General features: G+C 43.4%; 1 protein-coding gene across 3 annotated transcripts in view; it reads left to right on the plus strand.

Moving 5' to 3' along the window:
• The window catches only part of Chka (choline kinase alpha), a 44597-nt gene extending 19454 nt beyond the window's left edge, over positions 1–25143 (plus strand). Inside the window, exons 3-13 of one of the 3 annotated variants that reach the window (XM_055614563.1) lie at positions 3966–3995; positions 4950–5003; positions 12271–12384; positions 16210–16343; positions 16717–16821; positions 17839–17897; positions 19667–19754; positions 20451–20559; positions 22766–22872; positions 23370–23451; positions 24511–25143. In XM_055614563.1, the coding sequence (XP_055470538.1) occupies positions 3966–3995; positions 4950–5003; positions 12271–12384; positions 16210–16343; positions 16717–16821; positions 17839–17897; positions 19667–19754; positions 20451–20559; positions 22766–22872; positions 23370–23451; positions 24511–24570 (942 nt within the window). In that variant the 3' untranslated portion in view covers positions 24571–25143. The remainder of the gene's footprint in view (positions 1–3965; positions 3996–4949; positions 5004–12270; positions 12385–16209; positions 16344–16716; positions 16822–17838; positions 17898–19666; positions 19755–20450; positions 20560–22765; positions 22873–23369; positions 23452–24510) is intronic. The other 2 variants (XM_055614561.1, XM_055614562.1) reach the window with 2 other exon arrangements.
• The last annotated feature ends 1671 nt before the right edge of the window (positions 25144–26814 follow it).

Genomic DNA, 26814 nt, shown 5'->3' on the forward strand with positions numbered 1-26814 from the left:
CTCTGCTGCAGGCTTGTCCATGCGATCGTGCCTGGAGCACTCTGGTTTCCAGGTGACAGACACGATTCACGGTATAGTATGAGATCTCTGAAGTTGGAGCATTCTCTACAGCTTTCATTTCTTTATTTTAGTTTTTGGATTCAAGAAATGCTTTTTAAAAAGAAAATTGTAATGCTTGTTAAGTAGCACCAGCTACAGTTTGTGCTGTGTTTAAAGAGGTGCAGTGATTAAGATTTCAGAATGTTATATATTGAAATATCACCTTTTCTTTTTGCTTTTTTTTTTTTGTCCAAGGCAAACCAGACCCCAGTCTTCTGTTTCCTCAGTAGAAAATGACAAACATTTAGTAATTTCAAATTTCATGGCTTTAATTTGAGAATGCAGTCGAAGTACTCAGGCTCCTTCATCAGCTCCCCCACACCATATGCACACATGTCTATTGGGACTGGGGGCAAAGTTAGGCATTTGCACTCTTTCTCACCCTCAGCACTGGGTGCCAGTTCCTGTGTGAAGCCTCCAGTATGCCAGGCCAGAGAGGGGAGACACTCCTGGGAAAAACGTTGCTTGCAATCCTTGGAAATGCAAGAAGTCTTAGATGAGTCATTGGTGTATATTCCCAGGGCCTTTCAGAAGCTCTAATCTGTCATCCACATTCATTAAATCACCCATATTAAAGGTAACTAATATCCAGGAAGCTGGACTAGATAATAAGAAGTTATAGTCATAGAAATGACTTGTTTGTGTTCCACAAGGTAATTATCTAAGTTTCACTTTAAACCACTGCATTGAGAGCTCGTAACCTGTTCTGCAAAGTATTTTTACAGTGCTGGGAAAAATTTTTTTTATTTTTCTATTGAAACCAAGAAGGAGGGTTATAGGCATGAATTCCCGAACACCATTTTCATACCAAGGCCCTGGGATGAACATTCTAAAGATCAATACACTGTAATAGGAACATTTACTACTTTCATAATCTGATTTAAAATATAAAACTAAGCTAAGGATTAGCTCAGTGGAAGAGAATTTACAAAGCATGTTCAGCCCTGGGAGAAAAAACCCAACCACACAAACAAAAACCTAAATTTCTCTCTTGGAACACTCCTACTCTCCAGAGTTGTTCTTTTCTTTCACTCTGTGTGTGTATGCACATGTGTTTGAGACAGGGTTTCTCTGTAGCCCTGGCTGTCCTGGTGTGTGCCACCACCACCTGGCTTTATCACTTTTTCTTAATCTGTTTGCTCTTTGAAAAAAGAGTGCTGTAATCTGGGTGCTGTAATCCCAGTACTTGGAAAGGCAGCAGCATTCAGACTTCTGCGCGTTTGAGGGCAGCTTGGTCTGTAAAGCAAATCCAGGACAGCCAAGGCTACCCAGAGAAACCCTGTCTCAAGCAAACAAAAACAAAGGCACCAAACCCATAAAGCCTTAAGCATGATTACTGTCATTAAAAAAAAACAAACAACAACAGTTGAAGCCTGGCATCAAGTGTAGCACTTGCTTTCAAGGTCTTCTAAATAGTAGATAGGTATGGAGTGAAAATGGAAGTCTATTATTCTCTTACCTTAGTAGGCAGAATTTATACTTAAAAAAAATATTTTAAATTTAAAACTAGGTCAATAAAAAATCTTTGCAGGGACAGGAGAGACAGCTCAGTGGTTAAGACCACTATACTGGGGCTGTAGAGATGGCTCAGAGGTTAAGAGCACCAGCTGCTCTTCTAGAGTTTAATTCCCAGCAACCACATGGTGGCTCTCAACCATCTATAATGAAATCTGGTGCCCTCTTCTGGCATGCAGGTGTATATGCAGACAGAATACTGTATATATAATTATAAATAAATAAATCTTAAAAAGAAAATAAAAACCCCACTTTACTGTGTGTACAAAGGACCCTGGCTCAGTTCCTAGCACCTATGTGGCGGCTCACTGCCAAATGTAATTCCAGTTCAGGGGATCCAGCACTTGCTAGCCTCAACGTTAAATGGACACACATGTTCAAATCCACACCCAAACAAATTTCTACACATAAAACAGAGCCAGGCATGGTGGCACATGCCTTGAAGGAGGCTGAGTTCAAGGCCAGACTGGTCTATAAAATGAGTCCAGGGTAGAGAAACCCTGTCTCAAAAAAACAAAAAACAAAACAAAACAAAAACCAAATCCAATAAATAAAATAAAATAAAATAAAATAAAATAAAAACATAGAATAATAAGAAACCTTAAAAACCCTAAATAAGTAGATATTAAATAGGGTCAATGAGAGGCTCAGCAAATTAAAGTATTTGCCATGCTAATCTGACAGCCTGACTTGAATCTCTAGGACTCAACAGTGGAAGGAGAGAGCCACACACACAGATAATAAAATACCTAATGTTAAAATTTAAGTTAGTTTTTTTAACCTGAAAGGTAATTTTAACTTTCAAGTTAGTTGGAGGAAAATGTAAAGTTGTACTAAATGTTTATGCAGTGTATTTTAACACCTGCCTTAAATAAAATTGTGCCACCAAAGTAAATTAGTATAGATTCTAAAATCCTGATTTGCTTCCCGTTTCTTTGGGACTCTCACACAGAGTAGGCATTTGCTTGGTGCACTTTAGGATGTGTCTGCCTTTACATGAGTTCATGGCTCTCTGTCTCCCTGCTCTGAGATTTCTTGTCCTTTCTCCTGGGTACAAACTCATTCTGTACTGAGGAAACAGAACACGGGACTACAGAAGTCCATCTTGCCTTTGTGATGGTGCTCTCATGGTATAAATCATAGGTTCCATTCGGAATGGGATGGGGTGGCTGAGTGCGGGGAAAGAAGCAATGGAATTTATGTCTACTTTTTGTAACACTATGTTAGAAAGGGGTGTTCCTGGGATTAAGGTAGTTTTTATTTTTAGGTAAAGTGACTTGTTTTGGAGAGCACCATTAGACAGGGAAAGGACTTCTGTTAGCTAATAACCTGTTAACTATTTCCCTAAGAAACAGTTAGAGCAGTAACAGCATAAGAATAACAATAGTAGTTTAGGGCTTTGTACAGGTCAAATCCCGTTACAGCAAATTTCATAGGATGTACAAATTCCTTGTTTGTCCTAACTTTCTACAGAGTATTAGTATATAATTATCAGAACATAGAACTTGTTTTGTTTTTGGCTTCCTTGAGGGGAAAAAAAAGCACAAACACCTTTAAAGAGACATTTAGCCCTATTTGGTCTCCAGATTCACATGCAGCCAGTTCTCCCATCCTGGGATGTGGGCAGCCAGTCAGCTAGGAGGCACTAGGTGACTCTTTGAGCATGTTTGCCCTGTGCAACACAGGACAGTGCTTGCTTGTCCACACCAGCCACAGCAAAGAAGCATCAGGATTTTCTTTGCTTTGGGGGAGCACTAACAATAAAAAATGAAGCCCCTTCCTCATTAGGCACCCATATACCCCTTGAGATAGACTGCCCGAAACAGCGCAGAGTGCTCTGGGTGTAAGGCGCCGTAAGCTTTTAGACACTGAGCCACTCTCACCTCAGGTTGACACACTGTCAGCTAAGGGATAGGGTTATTGTTACATGTTGGTTTTTGTACCCTTTATTGTAACGGGATTTAACCTGTAACATCTAGATTTTTCATCAGAGAAGTGCAGATTACACAAATAAATATCACACCATGTGTACTGACTGCCCTGTTTCAGAGGTACTCACCGCATGTTATGTTTACTCTTGTATATGTGTAAGCACAAGTGTTAGGAGCCTTTTGCAGATAACTTTATGAACATGGATGTTTAGTTTGTCTGCTTTTATAAAGAAGTAAGTTAAATGTACTTTTCTATACCAAATGCATTAAGATATCTGTTGGAATGTTATTTGGTATATTTGGTTATTTGGTGAGAGCGGTTGCTTTAAATCACAGGGTGTTTTGAATGCTGCTAGAGTAGCCGGTGTTGCTTAACGTGGCATTTTTTTTTCCTGTCCACACTTTCCACCCTTGGTACAGGTGTTTTTGATAAAGCTGTGGAATGGCAAGGTATGTTTTTATGGGATGTTCAAGAATCTGTTAGCTTTAAATTGGTTTACAGAGGTTTCCTTTACAGGATTCCTTTTGGGTTTGGCTCAGGCAAACCTGATGTAATTGTAAGATACAGTTTTGAAGGCAGCTATGTGTACAATTTTGATACAACCCTTAAATTTCTGGTTTTATCTTTTCCCTTCCCTTTATTAAGACAGTATTGGTTTTAAAGCACTGGGGTGGGGGTGGCTTGGAAATATGTGACCTGTTTGAAGTAGCCCAAGCTCTGAATGCCAGTTGATGATCCAGTTTGTTGTTATTGTTAGAAGTGTGATTGCCAGTAATTTGCAATTTCATTGAGGAAAGTGATGTAAAAGTAGCTCCTAATGTATCAGTTATCAGCTAACCCTGAAGCTTTGTTAAATGCACAGTCCTCTGTTTGCTAGAGGAACAGCTGAGATTGAGCTTCGACTGGTTGGAGCAAAGGGCTAGTCTGGGCAATTGGCAGGTGCCAGAGCTCTCCCTAGCTTTTACCACCTGCTTAGTTTAGTGCTTTCCTCTTTGTCCACATTCCTTGCTGCCTGCAGCCCTCCTTAGGCCTGCTGACATTCCTGTTTTGCAGGTTCGCTTGTGAGAACCACGTAGCTAATTCAGGCAGAGCTTTAGAAGGCCCGATTGGAAGTGAGCGCTCTCTAGTGACTTTCCTCTAACAATGAAATTGTGAAAGGTACATGGGGACAGCCATGAGAGGCACAGCTATTTAGTCTCAGCAGCACATCCCTTTCCTTGTAAAAAGATGAAGCACTTTGAAGGTGTTGGCACAAGTGCTGGAGACTGCTGGTACCTTTAGACTACGCCGGTCACCCGGGAGGCCAAAAAGCCCTTTGTGAACACCTGTTCTGTGGTTGCAAAGTTAGTGTCTGCTCAGTGTGCTCCATCTCACCGGAAGTGTTTGCTTTTTCTCATTCATAGAGGTCCTGTAATAAAGAGGGATCCGAACAAGCTCAGAATGAAAATGAATTTCAAGTAAGTAACTGAGTCCCTTCTCATCTGCATGAGCTGTGAACTGGTAGTGCCCAGCCTCACCGCATTGTGGTTTGGCGCAATGATCTTTGTTCTTGGAAACTTCTGATCTTTCTCAGAAGAAGGGCTCTGGACCAGTTGGAGCTAGCTCACTGAGGCTGAGCCATAAGGGGCTTCCTAACTCCTGAGGGTAGAGAATTAGATTGTCTGTAGTGGCAATTTCTATGCAGTGTTTGAGATACTGAGAGATGCAGGCTCAGGGATAATCTCTGACGCTCTGCTGTGGAGGTACTGGCTTCTCCAGCAGTGTCTCACTATTCTCAGGAAGCAGATCACTGCCTGGTGGTCTCATTAGAAAGTGGCAGTGCTTGTCCCGGGTTTGGTAGCCAGGTTGGAAAGGCTTCTTCCCAGATTCTGAAACAGAGTAACAATACTGAGACACATGCACTCGAGGGAACTTGCATTCAAGGGAACTTGAGACTCTATGTGAAATGAGTAGTGGAGAGTAGGTACTTTTTGAGCATTCTCCTGTATTTTCAGGCTTCTAGGGAAAGGGGTATTTGTGTGTACAAGATGGTCAATGTGACATGGCCAGCTGGCCACCCCTGGAAGCTTCTGAACTGGGAGCTGGTGCTTCCTGCTTTCCCTATCATGTTGCAGCTGCAGTAGCAGAGCTCCCTGTCCCAGAAGTACCCTGCTTTGCCTGCTGGCACCCACATTCTTGTCCATTCCTCCCTGGGGTTTCAATTGCCATCCTCAAAGAAAGATGATCACAGCAGGCCCTCCCCTTCCTTCTCAGGACCTGCTCCACAGGGAATCTGGCTTTACCTGTGATCTTTGGAGTTGGTGTGCACACAGTTGATTACCGAGTATAGAAGAGTTGATTTTTATGCCTCATTGAGTTCCTTTAATATCTCACCTCCTTGGTGAGATGACTCAGCAGGTGAAGGTGCTTGTTGGCAAGTCTGGCCTGTGTTTTATCCCCAGAACCCACATAGTGGAAGGAAAGAACAAACTCTCACAAATTAGCCTCTGACCTCTGTATGTGCATGCATATACTTAAAAACACATGTATACATAAATGCAAAAATAATAATTGTCATTCTAACTATTGCTCCAGAGCCTTGCCTTCCTACAGGAACTTCCTTCATAGCTTCTGTAGGAGAGGACATTTTTCTACCCAGCTACTCACAGGTGGGGCTGCTGTCTCCTCCTCCTTCCATCTTTGATCCAGACATTTGCCAACAGAGACTCAGCCCACATGCTGTTTCCTTTTCCTTCACCCTAGTCTTTTGGTTATCTGCTTTTTGCCCTCATTATGCCAAGGTTCTATAACAACCTATTGGAGTCTCTTTTGGCTCCTGTCATCATGCTGTGGCCCAGATATTCTGTTCTCCACTGCATCGTTCCTATTTTAATCATTCCTTCTGATGTACTTCACCAAATTATGCCCTGTCTCCAGAAGATGGTGGGAATCACCTTTTTCTTTTAGGGCTACAACAGTCCACCTCTGATAAACCTCCTAACTCACTTTGGCTTCTTGAAGATTTGTAATCCAGAGTGTCACCTCCTTAAGCCCTAACATGCTAAACCTAACCACCTCCTTGCTTGCCTTTGTTGCACTGGACCCCACAACCCTGAACTGCTGAACTCTAGAGAATCACACAGCTGGGAGAGCTAGTTCTCCACTGCGGGAGTGCTTCCTGCCTGTCAACCTGCTGAACTTCAGCCTTAAGTCTATTTCAGTTATCTGCTTTCTCTTCCCGCTTTCCTGTTCCCACCCTAGGCATGCAGTATCTTGGCTTCTCACTCCTTATCTGACATCTACTCTAAACCCTGTTCTTTGTGTCATCTTTTCCACTGGCTGTCCCTGTGGAGGGAATCTTTCTCTTGTATTCAGTATGTCTACTTCTTCTTCTTCTTTGGATTAACGTCTCATCTTATCGTCATCATCCTTCATTCCTTCTCCAGGGAGCCAGGCCCTCTTGCTGATGTCTTTTCCATCACAATGCAATCTCTGCTATTGTTCCTAATAAAATTTCTCTTTTTATTTTTTGTTTGTTTTGGGTTTGCTTGTTTTTGTTTTATGAGACAGGGTTTTTGCTCTCTAAATGAAATGGAGTGGAAAAAAAACATCAGGGAACCATTTAAAATTGTGAGAGTGAGTGTTGGTGTATATAATGTTTGGTTGTGTTTGTTGCTGGGTAAATGCTAATTTTAGGGAATATTTTTCAGTCCTTTATCATTTCATGCATATAATGTATATGCATATAAAGATGCATATAAAGATATAATGTATCTTTTTAAAAAATTTTTTTTTTAGATTTATTTATGTCTGTCGGTGATTTGTTTGCATGTATATGTGTGCATGTGCCCCGTGTACATGCCTGGTGCCCTCAGAGGTCAAAAGAGGGTGTTAAATCTCCTGAAACTGGAATTAAAGATGATTGAGTCATCATGTGGGTGCTGGGAACTAAACTGACATCTTCTGTAAGAACAACAAGTGCTCTTCACCTCAAAGCCATCTCTCCACTCTCTAGATAATGTATCTTGATCATGTTAGCCCCTTATTCCCTTCTACTCTTTCAGACCTTACCCAGCATGTCACCTCTTTAAAAAAACAAAACAAAACAAAACAAAACAACTCACAGAGTCCACAATCTAGTTGGTGCTGCTGGCATGTTAGAACATGGGCAACCAGCCAGGGTCACATACTTGGAGAAAAGTTATTCTCCCTTTCCCAGAAACCATTAACTGCCAATAAATGCTAATAATCCCTCAGCTGGAAGTGGTACCTTGTAACACATACCCCCTTGGAATGTTGACTGGGTTGATTTTATACAGGTCTTAATGTAGACAATCAAAACTACTGTGAACTCATGAGTGCAACAGCCATGTTTTGTTATGAAGACAGCTTTTTACAACATTCCTGCTCATCATCTGGCTGTTACACTCTTCCTTGATGTTTCCTGAGCCTTAGGAGTTCTTATTGTCCTGATGGCTTTGAGGCCATTGTGTGGTTCAGAGTTGTGGAACAAGCCAGGTTTTCTTTAGTTCCGGGAGTTTGCTCAATGCATGAGCTTTCAGTGTATGCTGTTCAACATGCTCCTGTCTGTCCTACAGCTGTACCTATCTGGCCTGGCCCATTCTAGCTACAGCTACCCTGCCTCACACTCTTTTCACTGCTCCAACTTCCTTCATCAGGACAGCTCAAAGCTCATATGCACCTAAATTCCTGGGTCCTAGTCTGTTCAGTGTTGTCTCAGGAAATCATTGCCCTTTATAACCTGTCTTTTCCACCTTGTGTTCCTTAATGGCCTTGATTCCTTCTGTGTGAGCTCTACACAAACGCGGCGTGATGGGGCTTACTCTTTGGTTTCCTGATATTTAGCACAGTACTAGATATATATATGAAACATTTTGTGTTTTGAATGGATGAATTAATGAGTTTTTGTTTCTGAAACCAAAGTAAATAGTTAAGTTATTGATTTCTCCAAAAAAAGTAGCACTAGCCTGTGGCTGATCCAGATGTTGGTATGGCAAGGTGGGCGAGGGGCCAAGCCCTGTTTGTTCTGCCCACGCTTACTTGCTTCATGGAGCCACCAGGGAGAAGTACTTATGTCTGTGTCTACGTGCAGGTTGATGGGCTCTGTAGGAGTCTAGACAGAATATTAATCCAGGTCCCAATGGCAGTGCTGGCACACATATAGTGCTGATGAACTTTGCTGAACTTTAAATCTAACCTGTGAGGGCCAGGTGTTATATTGCCTGCCTGCAGTCCACACAGGGGAAACCGATGCTGGGGGTGCAGGGGGATTGGGAATTTAAAAGTAGCCTGGACTATAATGCAAAGATTTTTGTCTCAAAAACCAACCAGAAAAGGCTGGCAAGATGGTTCAGTGGGTAAAGGCAACTTACCACTAAGCCTGATGACCTGAGTTTAATCTCCAGTGTCTAAATGATTGATGGAAAGAGAAAACCAACTCCTGGGAGTTGTCTCTGACCTCCTTATGGTGTCATGTGGGCAGCCACATACATAATCTCTCTAATTTTTTTCTTTTTAAGTGGGCAGAGTGCTTTCCTAGCATTTATAAAGCCCTGGATTCCATCTGCGAGCATTTCATCAACTGGGCATGGTGGTTCACACTTTTAATCCCAGCATTAAGGAAGTAGAGGAAGGAAGATCAGAAGTTTAAAGTTAGCTATAACCAGTTTAAGGTCAGCCTGTACCAGCTACATAAAACTGTCTCAAGAAAAATGTACAAAATTTAGCACTTCAAACTTACAAAGAAAAAAACATGATTGGATGTATGTGTTACACAGTTCAACCCTCATGATCATTTTAGTCATTCTACAGTGTGAAAGGTTAGAAAACAAATTTTAATCATAAGAAAAGTCTGGAATTTCTGACAAAAGAAGCTTAGAGATGATTAGACTGGGAGTTGGAATGTGGAGGTGGGGCAGGAGTTCTATAAATGGCATATAGCTTCAAGGAGCCATACCTGGGAGATTGCCTCTCTAGAGCTGACCCCAGGATCCTCTTGTTCAGGTGTGGTCAGGCTCTGCTTGCTTTTGCAGTTTCCACTGTAGGAGGCGCCAAGGAGACCGCGCCCAGCCCACAGGGAAGAGGACTACAGCAGAGGACACCCTGAGGGCCTTCGCTTGAGCTCCCCTGAGAGTCTCTGCAGTATCTGGCTTCAGGTCAGACAGGGCTGTAGTGACTGTTCCTCCCAAACCAATGTGTTACGAGGGTCAGATGAGCATTGAGAACATTCTTTCTGCTAAAAGGAGGTATTAGGTGTTATTGAAATAGATATAAGGCCATGTGATACCCAAATCCTTAGTCTGATCAAATTGATATATCTATATTGTCAAACACACACTTGCAATTAATAAATACAGATTGAGCCTCGAAGGGTATAATTAGACTAATATTGAGATTATACAAGATGACAGTGTAGGTGTAATTGTGGGGGTTAGGAACAAGCATTTGTCCACACACTGGGGAAATAAATGACTTACGATTTTGTGTGCTTTGAAGCCTTTGGAAACAGCTTTTCTTTTCTTTGCCTTATTAGTTATAGCATTCTACCATTGCCTAATGAGCTTGTCCTCATTTTCTGAATTCAGTTTTTTTTTCATTCTTTTATAGACTTTATTCAAAAGATGGCAAATTACTGAACAAGTTTTATTTTGACCAATGTATTTAAAATTTTAAAAGTAGTTAAAATACTACTAGAATGATGGAATTGGTATTTTTTGTTTGTTTGTTTTTTGTTTTTTTGGTTTTTTTTATTCTGAATTCAGTTTTTGTCTGTTTTTTAAACCTTCAGAGCTGAGGACTGAACCCAGGACTTTGTGCTTGCTAGGCAAGTGTGTTACCACTGAGCTAAAATCTCCCCCCCCCCCCCCGGGGTTTTGTAATGTGAATGCTGTAAACATGTTTCTCTGGAATTTCCCCACAGCACATTTCTTAACAAAGGAAGATCAAATCTCTGAGTTTGAGGCCCTTCTGGTGTACAGAGTTCCAGGACAGCCAGGGCTACAACAGAGAGACCTTGTCTCAAAAAAAAACCAAACCAAACCAAACCAAACAAACAAACAAAACAGAAACAACCAGAGGGTGATCATAATTACTTGAGGGAGGGAGAAGTTTGTGATTCTAGATGGAGTGACACAGCCACCTATTGGTGTGGGATAGGGGCCAAGTGAGACACTCGATAGGTAGAGGCCCTAGCACACAGGTCTGGCCACCTGAGTTTGATCTCCAGACCCCATGAGGTAGTAGGAGAACTGACTCCCAAGAGTTATCCACTGACCTCCACATTATGCCCTCCATGGCATGTAACTGCCTGCAGATAGCAAATAAAGTTTTTGAAATTTAAGATGGAATCTGAGCTAGGACCTCAAACAATAAATGAGTAATGTTCTGCGTGAGTCAAGGGCTCTTCCACCCTGCTACAGATGACAGCTCACATGCCCTAACTTGCTGTTTTCAGAGTGACTGAGGAATTAATATAAACTAGGGAAAAAGGGTGGGTTTTGAAGACATAGATATTATAGAGCTATGAGTTATTAGAACTAAAGATAGAAAATGGAAGGAGGAGGTTAGAGAGATTTCTTAGTGGTTAGGAGCACTTGTTGCCCTTGCAGAGGACCCAGGTCTGGTTCCTGGTATCCACACAGTGCCTCGAACTATCCAAAACTCCACTTCCAAGGAATCCAGTGCCTTCTGACTTCCTCATACACCAGGACTGTGCACATATAATTATGCAGACAAACATTCATGCACACAAAGTAAATAAAGAAGAAGAGCATAATGGCTGTATAGGGGATTTAATACAGACAAGAATTGAAACTCAAAACCTGGAACCCACAGACTAGGCAGGAGGCCTATGGAGTGTTCAAGCTCACTGGGTACTCAGTGGAGAGGCAAGTCATTTTCATCAGAGTGGATGGTGATGTCTTTGGTGAAAGGCCAAGGGTGAGACTCAAACAGTTACACTGTAAAATGAACAGACACCATAAAAGCTGTGGCTCTAAACTAAGTCAGTTTAAAACTTTGGTTAAACAGCTTGCTTTGGAGAGTACCATTTGATGAGAAAGGACTTCTGTTGGTGTATAATCCACCAACTAACTCTCTCTAAGATACGGTTAGCATGGTAACACCAGGAATAGCCACAGGCACTTAGGACTGTGCACAGGTTGGGACTGGGGGATTTAGTTCTAATTGGTAGAGTTCTCGCATAGTATGCAAGAAGTCCTGGGGTTCCCTAGACCAAAAAGTGAACATGGTGGCACGTGCCTATAATCCCAGCAGAGGCAGGAGAATCCTCTATTACATAGTTCATGACCAGCCTGGGCTATCTGAGACTTTCTCAAAACAAAAAGTGTTACTACAACTTTTTTTATTAGGATACTTTTAAAAAATAATTGTCTTAAAGCATTTTCAACAAAGTATTAATATGTAATGTATGGGGTTATAGAACTTTTTGTTCTTTGCTTGAACAGAAAATTGTATTTTTGGACTTAGTGACCTCAGTTGAATTTTAAACATCATCTATGTAGATTTTGTACAAGTTCTGTGTGTTTGTGTGTGTGTATGTGTTATATGGCCCTGGGTTGGGGGAGGAAGAGGAAAGGAGAAAGAGAGGACAGATATTTCCCATGTCAAAGAGTGGCCTAAAGGCCTGGAGGAACCTGTTCCTGAGAAAACACTTCCTGCCTAGGAGAACACTCTTAACACCTGGTCTGTTGCCATCTGTTCTAGGGGGCCGAAGCGATGGTTCTGGAGAGTGTTATGTTTGCCATCCTTGCGGAGAGGTCTCTTGGGCCAAAGCTCTATGGCATCTTTCCCCAAGGCCGACTGGAGCAGTTTATCCCGGTAAGATTGTGGAAACCACAACAGTAGGTAGACTGCTCGCCTTCTCACGGCAAAAGCCTAAAATCTTGTCATTTGAAATACTAAATGTGGGATTTTTAAATGTGGGGGTTGTTATGGGAGATACTCTGCTATCAAGAGTTCCTGCTCTTCTGAGGACTTGGTTTCAGTTCTTAGTACTGGCTCACAACTATCTGTAACTCAAGTTCCAGAGGATCCAGTGCTCTCTTCTGACCTCTATGGTCACCAGGACATGCACATTGTGCACAGCTGCACGTGCGGAGAAAAAAGTTTATTCACAGAAAATAAATAAATCTTAAAAGAAAAAAAAAAAAGTGTGACTTGTATAAATAAATTGGGTTATAAGGAAAGCAAGACAAAAGAAAATGTAGCTGAGATATAGCAACCTTTCTTTCATACATAGACACAGCAATACAAATTAAAATTATATATGAGATGCTGAATAGATGGTCCAGCAGTTAATGTCACTAGCTGCTCTTCCAGAGAACCCAGGTTGAATACCCATATGACAGCTCACAACTGCCTGTAACTCCATTCCAAGAGACCTAACATTCTCTTCTGGCTTCTTTGGGCACCAGGCATGCATGCATTACAGACGTACACACATGCAAACAACTGTACACATAAAAATCTTCAACAAAATGTAAAAGATAGGTGTGTGCGCACATGTATACACACACACACACACACACACACACACACACACACACCTCACCATTCTGTTGCCACAAACTTTTCCCTTTCACCTTATTCTCAGTTTCTGGGACTGCCTTTTTGGAATGGATTAGCAATCATGCTGCAGCCCCTTATTCTTGTGTCATCCTCCCTTTGTGCTTTCCCACTATTCAAGACTCCTTCATCTCATTCTGCTGCCCTGGGTCAGTTCTTCTGCCTCCCAAGTTCTGGGATTAAAGGCATGCACCACCACCATCCAGATAAGTTTTGTTTTAACATATGTATAAAGTCTTCCTATATAGGCTAGGCTATTTTGGAACTCCTAGTACACTTTCTCCATCTATCTGGATATACACTGAGCTCTGGTTAACAGCATCCAGCCACGTGACCTTGTGCTGGGTCCTAGGAGTCCATTGTGGGACAGGACATCCATGTGTACACTTAATTTCTCATAGATAGCATCATGCGTCAGGGCAGGAAGGAGCCTCTATGACCCTTGTTTTCGTAGAGCTTACTCTGAACCAGATGGGAAATCTTTCTTTTTCTTTTTGTTGTTTTTTTCCAGACAGGGTTTCTCAGTGTTGTCCTGGCTGTCCTGGAACTCTGTAGACCAGGCTGGCTGTGAACTCAGAGATCCACCTGCCTCTACCTCCCTAGTGCTGGAATTAAAGGCTTGTGCCACCACTGTCGAACTCAAATGGGAATCTTTAATTGAGTCTCCAAATAGATGGGGGACTGTGGACCATGGATCAGCTTGACCAATCATATAAGTCAGTTCCAAGGGTCACAGTTACCGTAGACACAAATGGATGCAGAGAACTTTTGAGATGCAAAGCATTGCGTTAGAGTGAAGCTCTTGTTGCACTGAACCCAGCAACATCAGCAATTTCTCAGGACATGCAGGACATGGCGGAACACTCCTTTAATCCCAGCACCTGGGAAGTAGTGGCAGGCAGTGTCTGAGTTGGAGACCAGCTTGATCTATATAGGAAGTTTCAAGCTAAGTAAATACTGAAAACTGATGCTCTATTTATAAATAAATAGATAAAAATAGATAAATAATAAATTTCTCAGGACTGTTGTACATCATGGTGCACACCTGTAATATCAGCACTTGGTAAGTTGAATCAAAGGACCTTCATCCTGTGCTACATGGGAAGGTTTAAGGCAGCCTGGGCTATATGAGACCCAGTTTTGTTTTATTTATGTATTTATCCATCTATTTATTTTGTGGTTTTTAGTAGATACCTTAGCCTCTTTCTTTCTTATATAGGCATGGTCACCCAAATTAAAAAAACAAAAACAAAACGTGTCTCACCAATGACAAAAAAAAAAGTATATATCATGTATGGTTATAGATATATAATATATAATACTTAATAATAAATGACTAGGTTCCTTGCTTATGTACTTACATGCTGTACTTACTGTCATATTACGAGTGTATTCCTTCTACATAAAAAAAGGAAATGATAAGCCAGGCTGATGGTTCAAACCTGTGAACTCAGCAGGCTGAGGCAAAAGAATTACTCCAAATCTGAGGCCAGCCTGGGCCACACAGTTGAGACCCTCTTCTAAAAACAGTCAAGAAGGCTGGGCATAAAATTGCAAGCCTTTAATCCTAGCACTGAGGAAGCAAAGTTTGGATACTAAGTTCCAGGCTAGACAGTGAGATGCTGTCTTAAAGCAAGCAAAGAAGTTTCCTATAATGAGTATGTTAATGTTTTGTGTCAGCCTGTCAACAGCTGCATAAAGTGGCCCTTGAATCCCTTGGTTGCATCATTTTCTTTTTGGTTGATTTAATCTTATGCTGTTTTATTCCTTGTGGCCTTAGCAACAGGTTAAAACACACAGTTTAGGTGTGTGAAAGGCTTAAACTACCTAGCTTTGTTAAGTATGCTGTTATGGTTGCAGTGGCCTAAGGACTTGTTTTTGGGAATGTGTTCCTTTTGCTAAGTGTTCTGTATCTGTAGTGGCATTTTTGAAAGCCATGTGAGCTATCCTTAGAGGTTCTGAGTATCTGATTAGTGGAAGCTGATTCCTTGTCATTGTAACAGCATGGCTTGTTGAGAATGCTGTGGAGAGGATTCCAGAATTGAGCAATAGACTGAGTTCCATGCATATTCTTAGTGCTAAGTGTCAAACACCTCTTAATTGTTGAAATTTAGCCTGCCTTAAGTAGACCATCTCCTTCACTCTAAAACAAGTCCGAGAGAGAGTTGAGTGTCTTTCCTGTTCTGTGTAACAGGAAACAAGGCACTGAGGAATGCAGTCACATGCCTGGCTTATATATCTTTGAAGAAAGAATTTAAGCAGGATTTCTCTGACTCCATCCTGCCCTGTGCCTGCTGCTTTGTACTTTCAGGGAAACCTCAGCTTGAGTCTTGCAGGGGTGCATCTTGTGAGGAGAAGCCAAAGGGATTTCCTAGACCATAGGAGTCCTTGGACACCCTGTGGAAGGGCTGTCAGGATGAGCCAGGCCTCAGGCTACATCAGAGGCAGCACAATGTTTACAGGCTAGGATTTCTCCTCCATGTACACTTTTTTGCCTAGTGTGACACACTAATGTCTGCTCCCTGGTGCTAAGGAGACATTTGGAGCTTTTGGCAGCCCTCTTGAACCTAGGGCTCTTTGATAGGAAGAGGTTTAGCTGATGGAGCACTGGGAACTCCTGCAGAATAGGCTATCTGTCCTGATATGTGAAGAAACCAGCTGTAGCTGTAGAGATCAGTCACATACCACATGAATGGTGGTTTTAGTTCATTAAAGGAGAGACTTCCTCAGCTTCTTAATATAGACTTAGTTCCTCCTTGCACACTCTTCCACATACGCCGTCTTTCTCTCTGTAGAAGTGCCATGGCACTTAGTGGGCCATCACTGTGGGGATGCTATGCCTTTCTTTTTTGGAAGACAGGGTCTCACTTTGTAAAACCAGACTGGCCTTGAGTTCACAGATCTGCCTGCCATCAGCTCTTGAGTTACTGGAGTTAAAGGCATGCACCACTTAAGAAAATTTTTACACTGGTTCACTAACTTAGCCAAACTGGTTTCTTGTTCTAAGGTGATGTGGTCTCAATACAATTGTTAGATTGCATGTGTAAATGGCAGTTCTGAACACCTTTTTCATTCTAGAGCCGACGATTGGACACTGAAGAATTATGCTTACCAGATATTTCTGCAGAAATAGCTGAGAAAATGGCCACATTTCATGGTATGAAAATGCCATTCAATAAGGAACCAAAATGGCTTTTCGGAACAATGGAAAAGTAAGTATTGAGATTACTTGTTTCTCATCACTCTTAACCTGGTGTCTCTGGAAGTAACAGAAGTGGGTGCTTCCGTTCATCTGCCAGGGTGGTCAAAGGCCCCTTTGGTTCATTGGTATGCATACCTTCATTTGTGATGTGTGTCTCATGAATAAGTCTTTCTTGTATGAATCACTCAATTCCTGGACCAAGAATGAAGACTTGTTTGCAAAATTGCTATCAGGTGGGTGGGTGGAAAGCCCAACCATCCCTCCCTGTTCCTGGAGACTACAGGGCTTCCTTGGGACTGGGACTGGCTGGAGTTGGGTGCTTGAGTGAGACCTGAGAATACACCTGCTAAGCTTAGCACTGGTCTTTGTCCTTCCTGTGGCAGATACCTGAATCAAGTGCTAAGACTTAAATTCAGTGGGGAGGCCAGAGTTCAGCAACTGCACAAGTTCCTCACTTACAACCTGCCTCTGGAGCTTGAGAATCTGAGGTGAGTATAGCCCACCCGCCATGAGGTGGTAAGTTCCTAATCTTACAGAGTAAATGTTCTCTCATAGCAAGTCCTGGTGAACAGGATGGTTTGAACCTGGGAGTCTGTCTGTCATCGTCGTCCCCCCAACACACACCCCCGGCAAGATTTCTCTGTGCAGCCCTGGCTATCCTGGAACTAACTCTGTAGACCAGGCTGGCCTCAAATTCAGAGATCTGACTGCCTCTGCCTCCTGAATGCTGGGGTTAAAGGTGTGTGTCACCACAACTGCTTTTTTGTTTGTTTGTTTGTTTGTTTTGTTTTTTTAGGGGGGGGTGTGCTGCCGTTGAAATATTTTATTTTATTTTTTTAATTTTCAAATCTGAACTCATGAACTCAACATCCTCTACAAGTAAGTATTCATGCTTTATCACTGAGACATCTCTTTAACCCTGAATGTCAAGTTAGGTTTTACCTAGAGCAGGAGTGATGGGTGGAGGTAGTAGGCCAGGAAGATGGTAGGCTAAACCTAAGCACAGGGAGACACTGATAGTCTTGATACTGGTTTCTGAATGAAAACCCCTGTTGTGTCCTCCTGGTGAGGGTGGGTGCAGGCATATGTGCTCTGCCAGATGGAAATGCTGCCAAGACCTTTTAGGTGCTCTTACTTTTTAGGATAGAAAGCAACTGTCTAGTTCTGGTATGTGTTACGAAGGAAACTACTTTAGGAGCATCTACTCTTAGCCAGTAGGCAGGCTCAGGAGGAGCAGTTGTACGTGCCAGCATAGCATGAGCATAGTGCAGTGGGGAATAGCTTACAGTATAGAGAGGCTGAGTGGGTTTTCTACTGAGACACCAGGTTTTCTGAATATGAATGAGTGTGCTGTTAGAATGAGGGCTGTGTGCTGGCCACATGAGCATGCATGTATCCTGATGAATGGGATAGGTGACAGTGAGGCTGGCTCTATGCCGGTCACGTGAGAGTATGTGTGCATCTTACTGAATTAGATAGGTAACAGTGAGGCCTTCTTTTTCCAGATCATTGCTGCAGTATACTAGATCTCCAGTTGTGTTTTGTCATAATGACTGTCAAGAAGGTAAGAATTGCCACTGCATGCCAAAAAATGAACTTTATACTAAAGAATAATTTCAAAGAAAACATTCGGCATTATAGTTAGAAAAGCAAGTTCTCAAAAAATGAGTAGAGTGTTAATTATAATATTGATAATATATATATTATATATTGATTAGAAAGATCTGAAAAGATTGTCTCTAAAATGGGAATTAGAATGAAACTATATGTATCTGTTGTTGTGTAATCCTTATGGTATATATTCCTACTTAATTAGCCAGCAAAGCAGAAGACCCAGATTATATGGGTTCTGTGTAACTTCTTCAAACCAGGTTTCCACAAAAATAAAAACACACACCACTAAATATGCAGACTGTTTCACTTAAGGAAAATTATAGTAAAGTATGTTGCTTCTGTCACAGAATTTTACTAGTTTAGTTTTAAAAGCAGCCAACTGCCACACTCCTTCTGCACACACTGTCACCTACCTTGCTTGATGTTCCATCTGCCTTGTCACAGGTGGCTACAGTCCTGCTTAGCAGCTCCTTCCCTCCCTTCCTTCCTTCCTTCCTTCCTTCCTTCCTTCCTTCCTTCTGAAGGGTGTGTATATGTGTGTGTGGTTTTTGAGACAGGGTCTCACTATGTAGACTTGCCTGTCCTAGAACTCACTATATAGGCCAGGCTGTCCTCCAACTCTGCTTCTGCCTCCCAAATGTTGGAATTAAAGTCATGCACCACCGTTTGACTATTCTGTGTTTTCAAGACTACATTTTGTCATGTTGCCCAGGCTCTCTACCAAATCTTAGGTAATCATACGTCTAGTTTTTTTTTTAGTTCTAGCTTAGTTTCTTATGAAGACATCTCATCAATAAGCCATTAATTTGAGCCATAATACTTTTCTGATTAACCGATCATTGCTTGCCCACTAGTGTAGTAAAGCAGGGTATAGAAATTTCAGCAACAGGTTTGCCTGTCAGCCACAGCCTTTTGGTCCTGATGGTGATAAGGTGTGCAGATCATTATCACCAGGGAGGGGAGTCTGGACCAAATCAGTTGTTTGAGTGATGGCCAAGTGTAGAAAGGGTAGAAATGACAGCTTGCATTTATTTTACTGTACAGTTTTGAGTGTCTCCCTCCTGTCTGATTTTCATTCTCATTAGAAGATGGGAGTATGCCACAACACTTAGAAACTACCTCCATTAGAAACCCTAATGGAAAGGGAGAATGGCCAGAATTAGCAAAGGATGTAGCTCCAGGCTCTCCCACCCACTCTTGAGCTGCTAAACACATTAGTGTAGGGAATCTAGAAGAAATGGGCTGGTGTAGGCAGGCTGGCAGTCACCCACCTTCCTAGATTCAGTTTTAGAGAAAACATCACTGGGCCATTCATTGTCTATGGACTTCTTGGGTTGGAACACCCTGCAGGGACAAGTCACTCGGGCCTTAGTTGGCTAGCTGATGACAGCCGCCCAGTCTCAAGGCTCCAGGAGGTTGAGGTTAAGGGGACCAGATACATTCTTACACACACTGTATGAAGTTTTTGGAAAGTACTGCTTCAGACAGTAGTTGAAGTCTGGCTATGTTCACTTGTATGCAGAGTGCCCAGGAGGATAGGGACCAGGAATAGGTGGTCCTGGAGTCTCCTGGCCAGGTTTCCATGATAAAACTTGTACTCTGTCTGCCCTCTGATGTCTTTAGGACCAAAGCTGAAATCGTTCAGGGTGAGAATCAACTCTGCTGCCCAAGGATTAGAGTCTTATGTATAAAACATCTTGTCACCCAAACCTTTTGTAGGTAACATCTTACTGTTGGAAGGCCGAGAGAATTCTGAAAAGCAGAAGCTGATGCTCATTGACTTTGAATACAGCAGTTACAATTACAGGTAATGTGTTGTAGTCAAATGCTAATTTCAGAGTACAGTTTCATTATTGTAATATGAAGCAATTATAGGCACAACAGCATACTGAGGAGGAAGCCTCCCAACCAGAACAGAAGGTTGGGAGGTCATCATAGGCCTTTCCATGCAGTTGGAGCAGGCACTCACAAGCAGTTTGCCTTTTCCTCTGCCAAGCTGGTTCTTTCTGACATGAGTACTGATTGCCAAGGAAGCATTGTACTCAGGTGCCCAAGTAGCATTCAGGTAGCACCTTTTTTTTCTCAGTCTGCTGTGGTCGATGCCCACCTACTTGGCTTTCTATGACATTAAAGCTGCCATACTCTTGTCTACTCCAGAAGCCTAACTTGGGGACCAGAGAATCCCATTTAAGGTTCATTCAGCTTTTAATATACTTTTTATGTATGCACATACATACACATACTTTTTATGTGTATGTATGTGCATTACGTGTGAGCCTAGGGCTGAGGACCTGTGGGGCCAAAGGAGGCCATCAGATCCCCTGGAACTGAAGTTAGCAGGCAACTGTGAGCTGCCTGACATGGGTTCTCTGCAAGAGCTGCACATGCTCTTCAGCAGTGAGCCATCTCCACAGGCCCCATTCAGGTTTTTTCCTTTCTTCTCAGAGAGCCTGCAGGTTTTGCAGTGTGCCTCATTCCTGGCCTTCATTTTCCTCTCTTTCAGGGGATTTGACATTGGAAATCATTTCTGTGAATGGATGTATGATTATACCTATGAAAAGTATCCTTTCTTCAGAGCGAACATTCAGAAGTATCCTACCCGAAAACAACAGGTAGGAGACTCGTTTGTATTGATAAGTTAGCTTTATGTGTGACACAATTAGAATTACATGCTCTTTTTTTGTTTGTTTGTTTGTTTGTTTGAGACAGGGTTTCACTGTATAGCCCTGGCTGTCCTAGAACTCTGTAGACCAGGATGTCCTTGAACTCATAGCTACCACCTAGCTTACATGCTCATTTTTTCATTTTGTTTTCGTTTATTTTGCTTTGTGAGATAGTGTTTCTCTGTGTAGCCCTTGCTATCCTGAATCAACTTTGTAAACCAGGATGCTCTTGAACTCTGAGATCCACTTGCCTCTACTTCCTGAGTGCTGGATTAAAGACATGTACTACCCACCCAGGCATGGGCTCATTTTTAAAAGATGCTCTGTTTACCTACGGGGGGAGGGGAAGGAGAGAAGAAAGAGAATGTCTTCCTAGGGAATAAACTCAGCCTCTTCATGCTAGATGAATATTCTACTACTCAGCCACATCGCAGTCACATGATGGCTCTGTTTAAATTATAGCAACATTAGGAAAACCCTTTTGCTTTTGTTTAAAAACATTATTTTGCCTGGGCCTAATAACACATGCCTAACAGCTGGGGCTGCTTAGGAGGAAGAGAGGGGAAGAAGACTGTGGGCCTGGGCTACACAGCAATGCTATGTATGCATCATAGTAAACAGAGGAGTGGTGATGTAGGTCAGTGGAAGTACTTGGTAGCATGTAAGAAGGGTTCAAGCCCAAGGAACAAAAATAATAGTCATTTATGTTTTGTTTTGTTCATGTGGAGCTTGCATACTGGACAACTGAGTCCATCTTTTCTTAACTCCCTGTGCTGAAGGCACCTGGTTCATTCAGAGAGGTGTCGGGCCTCCACACCTGGGTTAGAGAGTTAGGGTTATTATTTGCCAAAAGCCCTATTTCCTAGGCATGTGGGATATATTGGACACTCTGCTTCATTTTGTGAGTCTGTGTAGGCAGAGGAAAAGCTTTCCTGTGAATGGTTCCTTTCTCATTCTGAATTTGACGGAGCTAACTGGTTATCTGGAGAATCATTTCTTGTGGGAATTCATCCTGGTATTTTCTCTCTTATTTCTCAGCCTATCTCTGAAGCCTGGGTGGAAGCTTGATGGGCTATGGCCCTGAAAGTGGGCAGGTCAGGGAGTGAGCAGGACAAACTCACCTAGAAATTCATAGCTGCAGGATGGTGGCTCAGATGCTATGAGCACAGGTATGAAAAAGCCACTGCTGCAGATCAGTCAGAGAGCTTCTTGAGGCCTGTGGAGCCAGGAGTCCATGAAGAAGCTTCAGGAAGCAGACTCCAATACAGGAGTGGCCCTTCCAGTGGGAACTTGCCAGAAAGTATCACCACTTTCTTCTGGTCACAGGTTGTTGAGGATAAACTTGAATATGTCCTGCTTTGGAGCAGGAGAAAATAGGAGTGGTGGGTCTGCTTGGAGTGAGGTTCAGGGTACAACAGAAATTAGACCCATGGAGTGGATAACCTCAGGGTTTAGAGCTGTCAGAATATCTGGGAGGATCAGCCAGGGGCAGATGGTGGTGGTAAAAAGTCAGTGGTAAAACTGTGGAACAGTGTACAAGCTTAAGGAAGTTGCTTTCTAGTTACATTTTTCCTGAGCTCTTGAGGCGATGCCGGGGATGTCTCTCAGGAGAGGGTTTGGCCTGGATTTGATCCCTAAATAAATGAATTTGTGCTCTGTCAGACACAGCTCATGTACGTTTAGGTAATAGAGTGTTTGTTTTTTTAAATTTAGTCCATTGTATGTACTTTAAAGTGTGTGGGCTTCTGGAGTTCTTGTTTTGAATTTTTATGTGTGAGGTTGTTTTCTGTCTACTACATATATACAGTGACTGTAGAGAGCAGAAGAGGGCATTGGATATCCTGGAACTAGAGTTTTAGAAGGTTGTAAGCCACCTTGTGGGTGCTAGGAACTAAATCTGGATCCTTCTCAAGAGTAGCCAGTGCTACCCCCCTTGAATTGTGTGATTTTTGTGATGTTCATGTAGCCCCTTATGTAAAGCTTCCTCGATGAAAGCGTATAGATGCCATGGACATCAGGGTCAGAAGCCACCTTGGCTTACTGTTCTCATTCTGGTGGCACAAAGGCAACGGCAGCATGTGTGATAGGCATGCAGCTATTGGCATTGTTTGCTTTTAACAGTCATCCGTCCTAACACAGCTAATTCTTTTTTAAGCTCCATTTTATTTCCAGCTACTTGAGTACATTCCAAAATGATTTTGAAAGCCTCAGTAGTGAAGAGCAGTCTGCTATAAAAGAAGACATGTTGATTGAAGTCAACAGGTAAGCTTTTCCTTGTGTGTTGGCAAGTGTAGTCAATTGCCAGTCAGTGGTGGTGCCTGTCTGCATGGAGAGGCTGGAGATGGTGACATGCTCATCCACTCATGTTCTATTGTCTGAACTTTAGCAGGAGCTCCAGAAAGTGTGGGTTGGAGAAGCCTCCTGCTCAGGGAGCAGCTTCCTGCCCAGTGCATAGGACAGGTTTTCTGGAGCTGCTGTCAGCTGGTGGTTCTGATACTCTCTTGTAGCAGAGCATGGTCACCACAGTGTCCTGTGTGCCCTGCTAGGCAGCTGGGTGTATTCACACCAGTAAGTATTCCTATGGCTGGCCAGAGGTGGGAAGAGTCCAGTCCCTTCACACACAGTCCCACAAAAGGGCCAAGGCAGCACTTACTGCATAAAGAAAGATGCCTGGTAGCACGGCTGGGGTATATGATGACTTCTGTGGTTCCCTAACTGCCCTCACATGGCTGATAGACTTCTTACTTTTGTGCTTACAGGTTTGCCCTTGCCTCCCATTTCTTCTGGGGACTTTGGTCCATTGTACAGGCCAAGATTTCATCCATTGAGTTTGGGTACATGGTATGTATCCTCAACTGCAAGGAAGAGCTGTGTTGTGCAAACTCTTGGTTTGGGCATTTGGCAACCTGGTGGCACTGAGGCTGTCTGACCCCAAAAGTCCTTCTTGATGATGTTACTGTTGTTTTACCCCAGGCCAAAGGTGCTGCTGGGAACTCTGGGCTTTGTTAGTCAGCCTCACTGCAGTCCCTTTTTCTTTCTTTCTTTCTTTCTTTCTTTCTTTCTTTCTTTCTTTCTTTCTCTTTCTTTCTCTCTCTCTCTTTTTTCTTTTCTTTCTTTTTTTTTTTTTTTTTGTGTGTGTGTTGAGACAGGGTTTGGTTTGTTTGTGTAGCCTCGACTGTTCTGGACTCATATTTGTAGACCAGGCTGGTCTTGAACTCACACTGATCCACCTGCCTCTGCCTCCCAGAGTGCTGGGATTACAGGTGTGCGCTACTGCACCTAGCTGACTGCAGCCCCTTTCCACCCAAGGAACACACAAGTGAAGAAAGGTGCCACCTCCCATGCTCTAAGGCTATAGTCTCATTACCACTCCATCCTTCAGCCTGTAAACCTGGCTTCACAGTAGAAGCTGGTCCATTGTTGTAAGCCAGGCTCTAACGCTAGAGCTGTCCTTGTCCTTGACACACTCTATTTCTTGTGGCAGGTCTCGCCCATTCTAGGATGACTCTACTTTAGGTGGGAGGTTTGATAATGATGCCATCAGGCAAGAACAGGAGAAATTCAGATATTTCAAGCAAGTTTTGGATTAGTGAGATGGCTCAGCAGACAAAGACATCTGCCAAATAAGCTTCCTGATTACTATTTAGTACTCATGTGGGGGAAGGAAGTTGTCCCTTGACCTCTACACGTGCTCTGTGGCATGAATACCTCCTGAAAAATAAAATGTAATTTTAAAAATGTGATTTGATCAGATGAAACTGAAAGATAAAACAGACCTCAGAGCAAGGATGGCACTAGAGAAGATGTGGGTTATGCCAGCATGGTGGTCCACAGTAGCACTCTTAAGGTCAGGTCAGCCTAGCCACATAGTGAAGTACTGCTGTGTTTGCTCTCTCCCAGGAATATGCCCAAGCCAGGTTCGATGCCTACTTTCACCAGAAGAGGAAGCTTGGAGTGTGAATGGGATGACTCCATTCTTCACCACTGGACTGCAGGAGGCGGCTACGCCAGGCCCTTGGTGGAATGCTGCTGTGACCACTGCCCTGGGCAGAAGGCCTGGATGTCTCACTACTGAGCGCCGATGTTTATGATACTACAGACTATATTAAAGTGGAGTAACATTTCTTTCATCTTTGTTTACGCTGTCACTAGGACTCTGAACCATGACTGGAAGCAGAAATATAGTATGATAGTGCAATAGCTCAGAGCCCGCCTAACCTGGAGGCCTTTTGGCTGCATGGCTACCGCTTTTAGCCACCTACAGCCTCAGCCAGACAGAGCAGTGCTGTGTGGGTACTCCAAGTGCTGACTTAGGATATTAATGTGCTGCAGCACATCTGTGACCAAGCTTTGTAGGTGACAATGTGGCAATGTGTTGGAGACACTTCTGAAGGGCAAGCAAGCAAACATACTGTGAAGTGGCTCAGCAGGATGAGCCTGCATCATGGGGTCTGTGGATGGGGGACAGCTGTTCCTGGAGAAACAAGGCACACCTGTGCGTGTGCACCTGCGTACAGTAGCTGCAGCCTCCCCCCCCCCCCCCCCCCCCCCCCCCCCCCCCCCCCCCCCCCCCCCCCCACTGGCTGGCCTTAACTTCAGTGTCTCCTACCTGGGTGTGCTTTACAGCTCCAGCTTCCCTGGGGAGGAGCATTGGAGCTAGCTTCCTCACCCCTTCTTGCCTTCCCTCTGCCTACCCTGGAACTTGGGCTTCTGCTCGGGTCCCTCCGAAGCTGCTTCCCATCTGATGTCACTTGGAGACAGCAGCTATGTGTAGAGTATTGGGGTACAGGTAGACTAGAGCTGTGAAATCCATGTACATTAAATGCCCAATGGGATAAACTTAGATTTTTTTTTTTTACTCTGAACTCCGAATTGTTTTGTGCACATATTTCTGCTACCACTGAGACTGTATTATACAGATAAATAAAAACTTGAAACCTGTCCTCAGGCTGTCACTCTGTGTATGTCAATACTTTGTTTTCCTTCAACATATACACACATGGAAAAGCCATGTGACTTGTGCCAGGTTGGGCATCCTCCTCCTCAACATTCTCTGAGACACCATATTCTGGTGTCCCACTGGTCTCTGTGGCCCCAGATAGCAAAGGTCTCTGGGATTTGCCACCCTTCTTGACAGCCTCACTCTGCTGCTTTGCCAAGTTTAAGGCTCAAGCCAGCAGCAAGAGGGAGCTGCAGCTGTTCCTGCTGATCTGACCAACAAAGCTTCAGGAAAAACACAGCCTGCCACCCCTCTTTTATATGGTTAATTCTCTGAACTCCGCACTGAAGCACAGGATGAAAGTGGCAGTGGCTTTGGCTGTTTGCTCCTGCCCTTTCTTACAGTGACCACTCCAGCGGACTCTCGGCTTGCCTAATGATCCTCAAATAACAGGCTCCTTCACAATCTGCTTAATAACCTCTTGTGCTTTTCATTATTTTTAATTATGTGGTGGGGAAAGGTACATGAAATGTACCAGTGTCCCAGGAGGCCAGAGGAGTAGGATGCCCGGGAACTGGAGTCACAGGCAGTTGTGAGCTGCCCAGTGTGGATGCTGGGAACCAAACAGGTCTTCTGCAAGAGCACTACAAACTCTTAACCACTGAGCTGTCTCCAGCCCAACCTACAACTTCCCATTTCTGACAGTGCCTTTCCCAAATCACCTTTGTAGCCCCTACCCTCTCTGCCTGCTGTTTCCTGTTCTTGGCATGGTGAGCCCTTCCAGGCCTTGTGACTGGCTTGCTTAGTTATTTCCTGCTCAAATGAGCAGTATTACCGGATCCATCTTAGAAGTGGTGATGACTGCAGGTGCTGCTGCATGCTGTTCCCATGACAACTGAAATAGCCAGGTCAAGCAAGTGTCAGCTAGGGCAGCCCTGCTGATGTCTCCTGGGGCTCCTCCACACTCCTCTGCCCTGCTCTGTTTCCCTTAGCTTAGTCTGCCAAGCATGTGAAACTACCTGAAAGATCCTAGTATTCCCAACCCTACATTCCGAGATCCTCAGCAGAACGGGCCGCAGCCCTTCCCAGCAGCTTGCCCACGGCCATTGTGGCTCACTGTACCCATAGCAGCACTGGCCTCAAAGCAGCCTTTGTTGCCGGGGCCTTCAGCTGCAAGAACTACTTTATAACTTGGCTGGAAAACCTAGGTTTCTGGTCTGTGACATACACTGGCTATGAATTCCTCCCAGCCAGAGGGAATGAAA

This window comes from Psammomys obesus, unplaced genomic scaffold (genome assembly GCF_907164565.1).
Source record: "Psammomys obesus unplaced genomic scaffold, mPsaObe1.curated_primary_1811, whole genome shotgun sequence".
NCBI lineage: Eukaryota > Metazoa > Chordata > Mammalia > Rodentia > Muridae > Psammomys > Psammomys obesus.